The sequence below is a fragment of the Cinclus cinclus genome, chromosome 24, assembly GCF_963662255.1.
Source record: "Cinclus cinclus chromosome 24, bCinCin1.1, whole genome shotgun sequence".
Classification (NCBI taxonomy): Eukaryota; Metazoa; Chordata; class Aves; order Passeriformes; family Cinclidae; genus Cinclus; species Cinclus cinclus.
In genome coordinates, this window is record NC_085069.1 from 4,811,685 (window position 1) to 4,825,145 (window position 13,461).

Sequence of the window (13,461 nt, forward strand, 5' to 3'; positions counted from 1 at the left end):
CCACTCCCACGGAGTACAAGTCATCCCGTGTTTCTGCCTGCACTACACTGATGTGCCTGTGTGATAACTGCGGGGCTGGGGAAGGAATGTGTGCTCATTCAGGAGAGATGCTTGCTGCACACAGCTGTTGGGAAACTCCTGAGGAATCATCTGCACACCAGGCAAAGCTTACAGCAGTTTCGGTTCGCTCCTGCCACCACACCCTGACTCCCAATTATGTTCTCCATTCCTAGGAATGAAACCCAGTGATTCCTTCCTATACAAAATAACTTTACTAGAGCTTTTACCTATTCTGAGCTTTGTTTCTGTGTGTTTTGGGCCAGAGAGAGGCCCAGTGTGTCAGGCAGGTCTAGGTCCAGATGCAGCTTGGCCAGTGGCAAGTCTTGGAGTAAATTACTTAGGGAAGCCTCTCCACACCTGTCTCCAGAATGCTTCTGCCTTTCAGGGAATGGATAAGGAACATCCAAGGAGGCAAAGAAAAGGGGATGCATCTTTCCAACATCCTTCCAGAAATAAGTATAAGAGCAATAAAATGATGAGTAAATCCATAAATACTGGGATAAGTCAGTCCTTAAGTAAATGGGATCATTTACCTGCCATAACAATAGCTGTTCCAATCCACAATCCCAACATAGAGTGAGGATTTCAGCAAGAGTTTGAACTCGCTTTTCCCTGATGAAGGAGATTTGGAGAATTTCTTACAAGGAACTGTTGGGTTCAGAAAGCCATGGAATACCTGTCCCTTGCTCCATGGCCACTGGAAAGGGGCTCCCTAGGCAGAAGGCCAGTGCTCTGGAGCCTCAGCAAAACATAGCCTGAATTTTGATTACAAAAGTGTGAAAGGATTCTTACTTCGTATTTTCCTTGCTTAGTTAAGATTTGAAAACATTACCAATAGAAAGCCTCTAGTTTGTATGAAACCCAGCTTCTCCAGCCCAAGTAAAACTGCACAGGGCAGTGACTGCTCTGCAGCTCTATCAGCAATTCTGTCTTTATATGTCCCAGGACAGCAATCCCAAAGCTCTGATTAAAATGCAGCATGTATTGACAGAGAAATTTGCCATAGGATGTTTCCACTGTCATCCACTGTTTCAAAACCACCTTTCCCCAGCAACAATTACAATCCATAATGAGGAGAAGTGCAGAAATTATCTTTCACTGAACAACAGGAAATATTTAAAGCACTTTTACCTTCCTTTACACTCTCCACATAATAAAACAAATCCTTTGTGAATTGCTGGAGAGCCACAATCATGTATGAAGAACCTCTCATCCATGTCCATTAAGAGATCCCTCCTTGGTCTCACTTGTCTCGCAGCAGTGTTTCAGATTTGTCATTTTGCCAGTGGAGAGATTTAAAGGTTAATGTCAATGTCTCTGATCTTTCCAGAGTTCTTACATCATTCTTCATACATCATTCGAAAAGCAAACTTAGTATTTCTTCTTTCTTTTTCATCTTACATATTCCAACCTCAGCACCTTGCATGAAAACTGCTTATTCAACTCAAAATAAAATGAAAATAAATTAATGAGAGATAAAGAGCTCTTTGATGCAATAACCTTTAATGATTTCTTCCTGGTATGTAATTTAGGACAGTGTTTTTCCTGGCTTAATGCTGTAAGTTTGCATCATAAACAAAAAGCTGATGATTCATAAAACATTATTGCTAATGTATTTTTGAAATTAGCAAGAGACATGTAAAGTATCTTCCTTGTCTACCAGGCTTCTTGAAAGGAAACTTCCCTTTGAGAAATTATTCTTGGCACCATTGGCTGGAGTAGCCAGCCTTATGGGAAGAAGAAGCAGTGGTGACACCCACTGTGGAAGGTATAAATAGGGATCGGCAGCCACGGACAGCTCGCAGTCTGATTTCGTATCAAGCTGTGCATCTTGCTTTGGGCTTCTGCTTGCATTTCCAACCACTGTCGCCATGAGTTGCAACATTAAGGAGACTATTACTGTGTCTAGCAAAGGCAGGAGCAGCGGTGGCAGCTGTATCATTGGTGGTGGTGGTGGAGCACGGATTTCTTCCTTTGGCATAGGCAGTGGCAGAGGTTTTTCTGGAAGGAGTTACTGCGGTGGAGTGAATTATGGAGGGGGACTGAGTGTTGGTAGCTTGGCTGGTGGGAGCTATGGAGGTGGCAACTGCTATGGCAATGGCCTCGGGTTTGGCCTCGGAGGGGGTGTGGTTGTTGGGGGTCTCGGTGGCGACTGCTTGCTTTCATCCTGCGATGAGAAGGTCACCATGCAAAACCTCAATGACCGCCTGGCTTCCTACCTGGACAAGGTGAAGTGCTTGGAGAAGGAAAATGCTGAGCTGGAGTGCAGGATCAGAGAGTGGTACGCAACACAGGGCCTCTCCTGCGAGCCCCGTGACTACAGCTGCTACTACAAAGAGATTGAAGATCTCCAGAACCAGGTAATGACCCCTCGGGTTGTTCCTCCTCTTTAGAAAGCTTACTGCTGAATTTCTAGGTTGTTCTTCCCCTTCTGAAAGCTTACTGCTGAATTTCTAGGTTGTTCTTCCCCTTCTGAAAGCTTACTGCTGAATTTCTGGGTTGTTCCTCCTCTTTAGAAAGCTTACTGCTGAATTTCTAGGTTGTTCCTCCTCTTTAGAAAGCTTACTGCTGGATTTCTGGGTTGTTCCTCCCCTTTTGAAAGCTTATTCCTGAATTTGTGTTTAGAACTTATTGCAGTTGTTGGAGAGAAGTTTGGTGCTTGTGAATGTCTTTGCAAACAGAAATTTTGGCAAATTCCCCTATAATATTTCTGAGTGTGGGGACACAACCAGGATGGGTGCTGCAAGGTGGTGTGGTTGGGAGAACGCTCTGAAAGAGGAAAAGGATGCTTTAGTACATTTTATTTGACTATACAGTTGTAAATGTAATACTACCAATGTACTCTGAGGAAATGCAGTGATGCCAGCTTCACAGGAAGAGCAAAGTAAATTATGGGACAATCAAAAACATACACTTTGGATGCTTAATCAAATGAAACATAAATATCTTGGTGAGAAAACCTGAGGCTTGAAACAGATTGTTACAGTGACACAAACAGCCTGATATTAATAAGTCCACAGTGAAAGTTATGTTTAATCCTAAGGCTTAAAGACACCTTCCCACCATGTTCCCTGAAGGTCCTTTAGTCTGAAGCCCAGAACATGCCAGCTTGAATGTCAGTTGAGATTTAGTATCTTAAGGAAGGTTCTTTAGGTTTATTTTTGAAGCATCTTTGGAACTTGTCTTCAGATTTGAAACTAGGAAATTCCCATCCCACAACTCTAATTCCCAGCTCTATGTGGTTGATATCCTTTCTTCTGTGAGTCAAGGAGGCAAAGCCACCTCCTTCAACTTCCCTACTAAAGGGACAAGGCTACTCATGTTAGAAGTAACATGTAACAGAAAAAGAGAAATGTGAAGAGCTACTACCTAACTGCAAGGCAGAAAGACCTATAGAGTAGAACAGGAGATAGGAGACATCTCTCATGGTTTGCTGTTTTCCAGATTGTCTGCGCAACCATTGATAACAACAAGATCATCCTGGACATTGATAACAGCAGGATGGCTGCTGACGACTTCCGTGTGAAGTGAGTGCCCCTCTATGAACTTGCTGCCTCTCCCCTGCTCCTTTCCACCTCCCTGGGAGGCTCAGAGCACTAATTACAGAGGCTCCAGACACATCTCCTCACACCACTGCGGTAGGGCAGGATGATGAAAGGCATTTTGCTCCTGGTCACCAGCGCTCCCTTAATTAATGTTCTTGGGTAAAACATTTAGCCACTGAGTTTGGTGAGGCTTGGGATGGACGCCTCAGGGAGTGGCTCATTTTCACCCCAGACCAGTGCAGATGGGATCAACAAACCAGAAATACAGCTGAATAAGTGATACCAAATATACAGTGAGCAGAAGCAGGGAAAAAAAACCATGAGAAACAAAAGCTTTCACACAACAGCCATAAAGCGGTGCAGAAATCCAAGGCGTGGTATATTCACCTTGGACAGCAAAATGCCGGTCAAACCATGGAGCAGGGGAAGGAGATCCTGGCACAAAAAGAACCCCGGTGGGACGTGCCCATCCTGAATCTGTGCTTTGTGACACAACCCAGGTACGAGACGGAGCTGGCCCTGCGCCAGAGCGTGGAGGCAGACATCAATGGGCTGCGCCAGGTGCTGGACCAGCTGACGCTGTGCAGGTCTGACCTGGAGGCACAGCTGGAGTCGCTGCGGGAGGAGCTCTGCTGCCTGAAGAAGAACCACGAGGAGGTAGGTCCTGCCCGGACTCTATGAACATCATGGCCCTGGCAGAAAACTTTGCCACTGTGCTTGGAATTTAAAAGATTTCAGGCCAAGGTTTCACTTTCACAAGATTTCAAGATTTCACTTTCAGGCCACAGCTTTCCCACCAAACTTTCTGGGGCTCAGAACACTCTGCCTCAGAAGGGAAGGGAGCTCTGGCAGGGGCAGTGCCGCTTCTGGGGCTGTGCTCACACTGGGAGTGCCAGAGGGGAGAAAGCTGCTGCTGGCTTCAGAGGATGAAGAAAGAAATTAGCCAACAGATTTCGTGGGAAAACACTTGCACCATCCTCCAGTGCCTTTCACAGCCACAGCAGGGAGGAAAGTCTCACAGGGAGGGTAGTTCTTGGCCACTGAGCTTTGCTCTTCTGTGCTGCCTTCCAAAAGCCAGTATGATCTGATCTGGGATTTATTTTCAGGAGATGAGCTGCTTGAGGAAACAATCAACTGGAGATGTGAGTGTGGAGGTCAATGCCTGCCCGGGACCAGATCTCAGGCAAATCTTGGAGGATTTGAGATGCCAGTATGAAACACTGATAGCGCGCAACCGCAAGGAAGTCGAGGATTGGTACGAGTGCAAGGTAAGTGACACACTTGTGCTGCAAACCATACTGGCACACACAGCCCCAGGCCCAGGAGCCTTTCAGAGGCCAGACATGGAGACAATAAGCACTTCTTCCTTCCCAGTGAAGCCCAAGAGCATCACTCATTATACCCAGTGCTCCACAGGAGCTACGGGCCTGTCTGAGCAGTTTGTTACATCCCATCTGGAACAGCAGTATTTGCCACAAGGCCTTGTGGTGTGTTGCTGGAACAGAGATATTCCACATTTGGATTAAAGAGATTTAATAGCCACGAGGTTAATGGGAATTGTAAAATGAACAAGCAGGGGAGCTGGAAGGGAGCACCCTGTGCACAGAGAACCTGCCCTGCTCCCTGTTTCCTTTTGCTGAACACTCACCGTGTTCTGCTCCTGTAAAAGCAAGTCCAGCACACCCAGATGTCCTCTGAAGCTCTTTGTCCTGGATTGGTGATTTCAGATTGAGGAGGTGAATCGGGAGGTTATTACAAGCGGTCAGGAGGTGGAGACGTGCAACAACCAGGTGACTGAACTGAGACGCCAATTGCAAACCCTGGAAATCGATCTCCAAGCTCAGCTCAGCCAGGTGGGTGAGGAGCTGACTCACAGCTCCAGCTGGTCACTGCTGGGTTTCTTAGCATGAACAGCCACAATCAGCCAGCACAATGGTGGTGAATGACTAATTCATTTTGGGATTGGAGGGTGACACTTAAATTTTTTTTTTTTTTTTTTGCTTATCAGAGAAATAACTTGGAATCATCTCTGGCTGAAACTGAGTGCCAGTACAACACCCTTCTCGGTGAGCTACAGAACCAGATCACGTGCGTGGAGCAGCAGTTGGCTGAAATAAGAGCAGAAATAGAGTGCCAGAACCAAGAGTACAAGACCTTACTGGACGTCAAGTGCCGCCTGGAGCAGGAGATCCAGACCTACCGGTGCTTGTTGGAAGGAGGACAGCAGGACCTCATGTAAGTACCTCTCTAGATCCACCAGAGAATAAATGAAAATGTAAAGGATCTGTATTACAGATCCAGTCAGATCTTCAGTCCTTCTTAAGGCTTTCTCTGAGATGAAAAAGTTGCCTCATGAACAACTTCCTTGTGATGAACATTCCAATCAGAACTAAAAGTTAGTCCTCAGGATCTGCAAAGCAGAGCACTAAATCTGTTAACTGCTGGTAGCAACACTGTCACTCCTGGCATTATGTCAGCACTGGTGACAGTCCCATTTTTACAGTGAGATGGGTGAGAACTGTCCATGCCAAGGGGGAGCACAAATGCAAAACAACTGTGAAAGGGAAAGAAAATGTAATGTAAAATACGGTAATGCCTATAAAGGCCAGAGTTTGAGACTTTGTGTCACGTAGTCAGTCAGCAGTGACATGTAAAGTTCTAAAATTCCCTATTTCTCTCACCAAATTTATCCTACTAGTCACGGAGGAGGAATTGGAACTGGTGGAGGGGTCATTAGGACGAGCCACACCTACACAACAACTTCAGCTGCTCACTGCCAGCCCCAGGTCCCACCCTGCAAGACCGGAGACATACAAGGTAAGGGCTGCGTTTTCACAAAAGGAAAACTGGCTTTGCTCATTCCCTTGTGCACTAAGACCAGGAGACAGCACATTCCTAGGATATGTCATAGGCATCCTCTGAGTCACTGTGCTACACGGGGGAGGTGTTACAGTGGTGGTGTCACTGAGAAGTGGGTTTAAAAAGAGTTTGTACTGAACATGGGGTAGAGGAAGTGAATGAGAGACAAAAAGGAGCAGTAGAATTGCAGAGGAGAAATGCATGGGAAATAAAGTGTGACGGGAAGATCTGGAAGAAGAAGTGAAGAAGACAACAGCCAAAGCTTAGCAAAAGAGTCTGGAAAAAGTGAAAAGAAGAATAAACTTATAACTTTACAAGTGCAAATTCCCATTAAAGAAAATTATTTAGGGATTTTCTGGAGCTACCTGGGTAGCTGCCAGCTGCACCAGCTTAGCAGTGCATTCCAAAAACAAGGGCACCACCAAGATCCGATTTCTGTTATGTGAAGGATTTTACTTGTGTTCCAAACAAATAATGCTGCTGTGTTTTCTCTCCAGTGACCTGCAGGAGAATTTGTGATTAAGGAGAAACAGACTGGAAGGTGACAGGGAAACCTGAGAGAGTCTGTGTTCACTGCACCCTCTGTGCAGAGAAAGTAGAAGTAACTCAGCGATGCTTGGCCACGTAGCTAAAGGGGGTGTCAGGAGCCACCTCCTCTGTTCTGCTCTTCTGTTCTGCAATGCTGTAACCTCTAGAAGTTACCTGAATTAGTCAGGTTACTTATGTACCTGCTGGTGAAAAATGTCTCTAATAAAACTTTGCTTCTGCCTGATGCAATCAAGAACCTGTGCCTGAAACTGAGTTCCTTTCCAACACCAGGTGCTGATCCATGAACAAGGGGCACCTGAACCAGTCAGGATCATCCTGCACTGGGAACAAAGCTGCCTTGCCAGCAGGAGAGAGTGGCCTGGCTGACCTGGCAGGTCTTGTCCAGCTCCTCCCTGTTGTCACAGCCTGAGGGAGATGTTGCCCATTCCTGTGTGGACAGGAGGAGTCAGACAGGCCAGCAAAGCTGGAGCTCGTCAGTGAGAGAACAGTGACAGAAATTTCCAAGGCTCAGGCACATGTGTATCCACACACAGGCACCACCTCAGTAGCCGCCTCTGGTGCACATCTGTAGCTGCTCTCCAGATGTGTCAGGTGTTAAACTGGGAGATGTGCTGGTGCCGGGCAGCATGGTGTCTGTCACACACATCTCAGCAGGTGTGTCCTGGCCCTGCCTGTCTCCCGGATTTGTGCAGTGTGAGCATGTCCGAGTGCTGCCCCTCGGCAGAGCAGACCCACCTCCTCCTCTGTGTCAAACCACTGCCGGGGAGGGGGACCCTGCAAGGACAGCACCCCTTCTCGTGGGTGCCTGTCAGCAGAGCAGCACGTCCTGACAAGGCAGACGTTCTCAGCAGCCTCTGCTCCTCAGACAGCCAAGGGGTGGGTGGACATCCGCAACTGTGCAGAGACGCCCGCAGGACGGAAAGAGCTGATGTCCTGGAAGCCGTTTTTGTACCTTATGTGACACGGTACAAAGATTTCTCACACCTAAACACGTGTCAAATATTTTGGACTCCTTCGCAGAGAAATTAAAAAACATTTGAAATATAAAGGCAAATTTATTTTCCCAAGTTCCGCTCCTGCTGTGCCACACGGGTGCAAAAGAGCTTTCCTGCGTCTGCTCCGGGCGGTTCCTGCGCTGCAATGAACCGGGAGGGGGCAAAGGGAGGGTGGAATTTTGGCTGTGAGGAAGCGGAGAAGGGACAAGAGTGATCCCTGGCGGCCGGGAGGTGGCGGGGACGGGCGCTCCCAGGCGGCCGCACCGGGACCAGGGATGCTCATCCCGACAGCGGGGAGGAACCGAGGGTTCCTGCCGGCAGCACTGCAGCTTGTGGGGCAGCACCAGGGTCTCGTCCTGCTCTTCTCGGACTCGAATTTCTCACTGCAGCTCCCCAAATCATTGAACAAAGCCCCGGAGCTGTAGAACAGCAGAACAGCGTGAATTAGATCCTCTGTGAGAGAGAGGCAGATGATCATCGAAACTAAAATCCTGGGAATTTGGCATCTGAGTTTTCACCTTCTGCTCCATCGGCACTGCTCCTCTTGTACCACAGAATGAAATAGCAACCCAAAGCATCTGTGAAAATATTTACACTGGGTTGGGTTTGATTATTTTTTCCCAGAGGGAAGAAAAAAATACCTATACTGGATTGGTTTGATTTTATTTTGTTTTCCCCAGAGACATTGAACATGCCTGAGAACACAGGGCAAAACTGGCCAATCTAAAAACTGCTGAGTCTGGACTGAGTTTGAAGCAGAGGTTTGCCATTAGTACTGTATTTCTGTATTTAAAATTACATAAAAATTAAATAGCAGCTGGAATAATTAGTAGTCCTGAGTGGCGTGCAAATGCTTCTTGTGCTAAAGAAGAAGGAAATGGAGAAAGTGCTTGGGAAATCCTGGTACTTCCCAGCTCTCCCCATCAGGTGTCAGCTGTTCCCAGCTGGCAGATCCAAAGAAAACACTGACCTGGCAGCGTCCTGGTGCCGAGCCCTGTCCTGGCCCCGGCCTGTCCAGTCCCTGCTCTGCCTCCGGTGTTCAAACACTGCATTACCTGAGACCAAGGTCTGAGACCCTGCTTAAAGCAGAGCTTATATTTTCCTAAGAGGCCCAGAGACACTGGAGAGCCAATTCTGACTTTGGCTAAGTGGAAGTAGTTGCTGTTAGCCTATCCAATAGGAGTGTAACAATACGTGATCAAAATGCTATAAAAATGCACTGATCCACAATGTGCAGCAATTTCAGCCCTGTCCAGCCCCCTGCCCTGCAACCTCCGAGCCCTGCGCCCACCATGCCGAGGGATCCCGACAGATCCTACGTTTCACCACACGGGATATTTGGAGATGGCTTGGAGATGCAGGATGAGTGATCCCCGGCCCCGGGCTGCAGGTGCTCTCTAGAGGGCACTCGGCTCCCACCGAGCTGCCGAAGGGAGCCCGCGGCAGAGGCGAGCGGCCAAGCCAGCGCTGGGGTCTCGGCTCGTCCCTCCCAGAAGAGCCAGCCGGATGAAGTGGTGTCTGCGGGGTGTGCTGGGGACATCCCAGTGCCGCAGAGCACGGAACGCGCTACCAGCCCTGGAATAGATATATACATATATATTATACACCAGCCCCGGAATAGATATATACATATATATTATACACCAGCCCTGCTCCAGCTCTGCCGGTATTTGATGGTCACACTCCTAATGAGGTTGATGCGACACAGTTCTGCGTTCACTCTTCATTCTAGGTTCATTCTTCAAGGATGCTGCAGGTGTCCCCCTGCCTCCCGCAGATCCCAGGTGCTCTCCCGTGTGGGGGTGCGTGGGACGGGCGTCAGACCGAAACTCACTCACCAGTTTGCTAATACCTGTTTGTTTTCCAAAGGGCACTGGAGTATTTTGCATTGTGTTGTTAGGTGGGAGCGCAGTGAAAGCCAGGTTCTCCTCAGGGGTTGTAAATGTGCCGTAACGACCCTTTGCTAATGAGGGTCCTGCCGATGGAGCAGCAGCTGAGACCCCAGAGGTCAGCTGGGACAGCTGGGCCAGGGGCTGTTCAGACCCACAATGAAGCAGTTCCAAACCAAAGGGTTTGTGTTCTGAAAGTCTCCTACGGCTCTGACTCACCTAATTACTGCTCCTATCACAAGCACCATCGCTCTGTTGGGTGGTGGAGCTTTTGAAGGTGCTCTTTAATGTTTCATCACTACTCGGCTCTGCAATAGCGAATGAGTAACAGATCGGGTAACATGTAGGCAGGAATTATGCTTTTCCTAAAGGAGGGATGTTTGCTGGACTGGACACTCCTGACTGCCCTTCCCTGGAGGGCAGCAGGTCACCTGTCCATGGCAAATCCAGCTTTAACTGACCAGTGGGTGAACGTGCTGCATCAGGACCATTGGACACAACAGGGACACATTCCAGGGATATTCCCTGTGACCACACACCTTGGGGTGTGGGTGGACACCAAGATTACACCCTGTCTTGCAGAATAGTTCAGGAGAGGTGGGGACTTTCTCACTTCAAAACAGATATTTTAAAACCCTTCACTTAAAAAAAAGCCTAAATAGTTTTTGGCATAAGGGAATCACAGAATCCTTCAGGCTGAAAAATCCCCTTAAGGTCCTGGAGTCCAGCCCTTCACCCAGCACTGCCAAGGCTGCCACTTGCAGATAACAAAAACCCCAATACTGTGTGTTTTGGGTTGTGGGAATGAACCCAAGCACACTGGTTAGGAGCTCCATGCCTGGGAAAGAATGAGGCACCATCTTTTGACAGAATTATTTCCAATTACAAAACTGCATTTATAGAAAATTACACTTTTCTCTGGAAATTATTGGAACTGACAGCATTTTCTACCTCAAATATTTCTGGATGGAACTGCTGCCAGGCACCCACATCTGCGTTGGTGAGGGGGACAAAAGATTCCAAACATGTTGTGTGCTCACTACAGAGTGAACAATTATGAATTGTTGGGTAGGAATTACTTTTTGCTTAGAACTCTCAGTTAATCCACTATTAAAACAATAAACATCCTGTGTTACAATTGATCTAAATTATATTTTTCTATTTTCAAACATCTAGCTTTTTATTGGATAAGAAAAAGATCCTCATCATTTAAACTTTAATGCAGAAGAGAACAGCTTCATGCCAAGTGTCAGGCAGCTGAAGCTCATTGGAATGAAGAGCAGAGTACAAACAAGAATGATGTTCACCCTCTAACACAGTCACACTGCACGGCCTGGCTTTCTTTTCTACTGTGGAGAAATCCTATGGGATTATCTGGTGTTAATAAAACTGCCTGATGATCACATAATGGGAGTTATTTTATAACATATAATTATGAGAATGAGTCATATATTATAGTTTTATATATATATATATGTATATATATGCATATATATATTCTATAGTTTTTCTCTGTGTAGCAACATACAAGAACTGAGTTTTCCAACAAGATCTGACCAGAAGCAGGAAGGATAGAAAAGGATCCCAGTGAAGCATCACCAAGGATCCAGTTGTGACCCCACAAAGGTGCTCAGCAGCCTCGGTGGTTTCTCCCAAACACAACAGTGTGGGGAGGGTATGGATGTGGAGCTGGGAAAGGTTGTCCTGGGGGCTGAGAGGAGCCCGCGTGTGCTCACCCCCACCCCCAGCCTGAGCTGTGCCCCAGCCTCTTCCTGCTGCCACACTCCCGAAGGAAAAGGGCTCCATTCACATCTGGGCTGTGCAGAGCACACCGGGAACCCTGCCACTGAAATGCTGAGTGAATTCCTGCCCATCCCGGGAGAATTCCTGCCAGGGCTGGGTGAGCCGTTCAGGCTTAAATAGTCCATCCTCCTCTTCCTCCTCCTCCTCCTCCTCCTCCTCCTCACTCCCATCCCAGTTTGGCTCTGCCCAGTTTTTGGTTTTGCTGCAGTGAGCAGCACCAGCCCCAGTTCTGTGACATTTCACTGCCCCATTTCACAGGTACCGCTGGGGATCCTTCCAGTTCCTGGAGTTTATGGCAGTCACTTTTATGTGAAGGTTTCCCAGCCCTCCAGCTGCACTTCAGCAGTGTGATCATTGATAAAAGATTCGTGCTAATCATAGAAGTTTTGGAGTTTGTATAAACCAGAATACTTAGATAAGACATGGAACTAGATAAAGGGAAATACATGATTAAAACCATTCTGTTTAAATCCCCCTGTTATGAATACTGTGTTTTCTAAGTAAATTATATTTGGTACCAGTTTGTAAAATGAGGATTTCCCACAGCCTGAAAGATTTTGCAAAATCAGATTTCCTGCCTTTGTGTAATCAATTAAAACCTATCTGCTAAGACCAGACTTCCCACTTCTGCTGTTCTTTATCTACCAAAACCAGAGGGTTACTTTAGAAATTGTCTAAAATACTTCACACAGCGATCCCACGGATGTGTTTTGACCACCACTGCTTACCTGGCAGAATTATAACAACAACAAAAACCCCCACAATTATTGATTACTACAAGGAAAACCATACTATGAAAAGGAGCTGCAAACCAAGGTTTGATGGAGCATGGTGTGGGTGGTGACCCCTCACGTTCCCCAGCGCTGCTTGCTCTGTCTATATAAATAAAGCAATCTAAATTTTGGTAAATATTGAGACTTTTTGTTTCTCAACAGCTTTTGTTTGTCTCTTTTGTTTTATAACAAGCAGCATCTCTGGATTTTGTTGGAAACATTATCTAAGACCAAGCAGGAAACTCGGTGTGTTGCAAGGGCCTGGACAATACTATGAGACAGAACTGAAGAGAAAACCACCACCTCATAAGGCAGCTTCCACCTTACAGCAGCTCTGAAATAAAACATTCCTTTCAGGAACCCTTTGTTCTGTAACTCCTATCTCAGATCCCGGCCAGGATTTCCAGACATGATGAATCTGTCTGGCTTCTTCAGTTTTAAGGAGCTACATTTCACTCTTGAAGTACATTGCCTGCACAAATTCTAAGGGAAAAATGGCATTAAATCTTCCTTTCATGTATTAAAAATGAAGCTATGAAAATTGCACAGAAGCATCCTCAGTGATATTCAAACCATCCAAAAATGTTCTTTTGTTGAGGGAAGACAGGAAGATTGTCTTCTTAAAAGGAATGACTTTATTACATACAGAAGATGTAATAAACATCTCTCCAGGGCTAAAAAAAACCCAGAACAACAAAACCTTTCTGCAGAATTATACAGAATAAAATTGATTTGTCCCCATGTCTCTGTATCAGGGGTGTCAAAGCAACAGTTAAATGGGACACAACCCAACTGCTTCTTGAGCCAAAGTAGATGAAAGTATAGAAGAGAATTTAATTCACTATGGGACAAAAGGATTTCTCACTGGAGAAAATGATCCCCCAGACTCCACTGAGTGTTGTGGTGAACCATTTAAATTCCTACAAGGCAGGGGAGGCCTTGCTCCCTGGGATGTTTCCGAGATGAAGTGGAGCAGCAGGTGGAACGT

The 13,461-nt window shown here is 46.7% G+C and overlaps 1 protein-coding gene across 1 annotated transcript; it reads left to right on the top strand.

The window, feature by feature from the left end:
- The first annotated feature begins 1,931 nt into the window (after positions 1-1,931).
- LOC134053153 (keratin, type I cytoskeletal 13-like) lies at positions 1,932-6,987 on the top strand. Its single transcript, XM_062508016.1, has 8 exons — positions 1,932-2,420; positions 3,505-3,587; positions 4,106-4,262; positions 4,712-4,873; positions 5,333-5,458; positions 5,614-5,840; positions 6,304-6,422; positions 6,962-6,987. Exons 1-8 carry the CDS (start codon positions 1,932-1,934, stop codon positions 6,985-6,987), a joined length of 1,389 nt encoding a protein of 462 aa, XP_062364000.1.
- The last annotated feature ends 6,474 nt before the right edge of the window (positions 6,988-13,461 follow it).

Coding starts and splice junctions, on each gene's coding strand:
- LOC134053153 (XM_062508016.1), top strand. CDS start 1,932: ATGAGTTGCAACATTAAGGAGACTATTACTGTGTCTAGCAAAGGCAGG. Junction 3,588..4,105: donor GCTGACGACTTCCGTGTGAA/GTGAGTGCCCCT, acceptor GACACAACCCAG/GTACGAGACGGAGCTGGCCC. Junction 5,841..6,303: donor GGAGGACAGCAGGACCTCAT/GTAAGTACCTCT, acceptor TTATCCTACTAG/TCACGGAGGAGGAATTGGAA.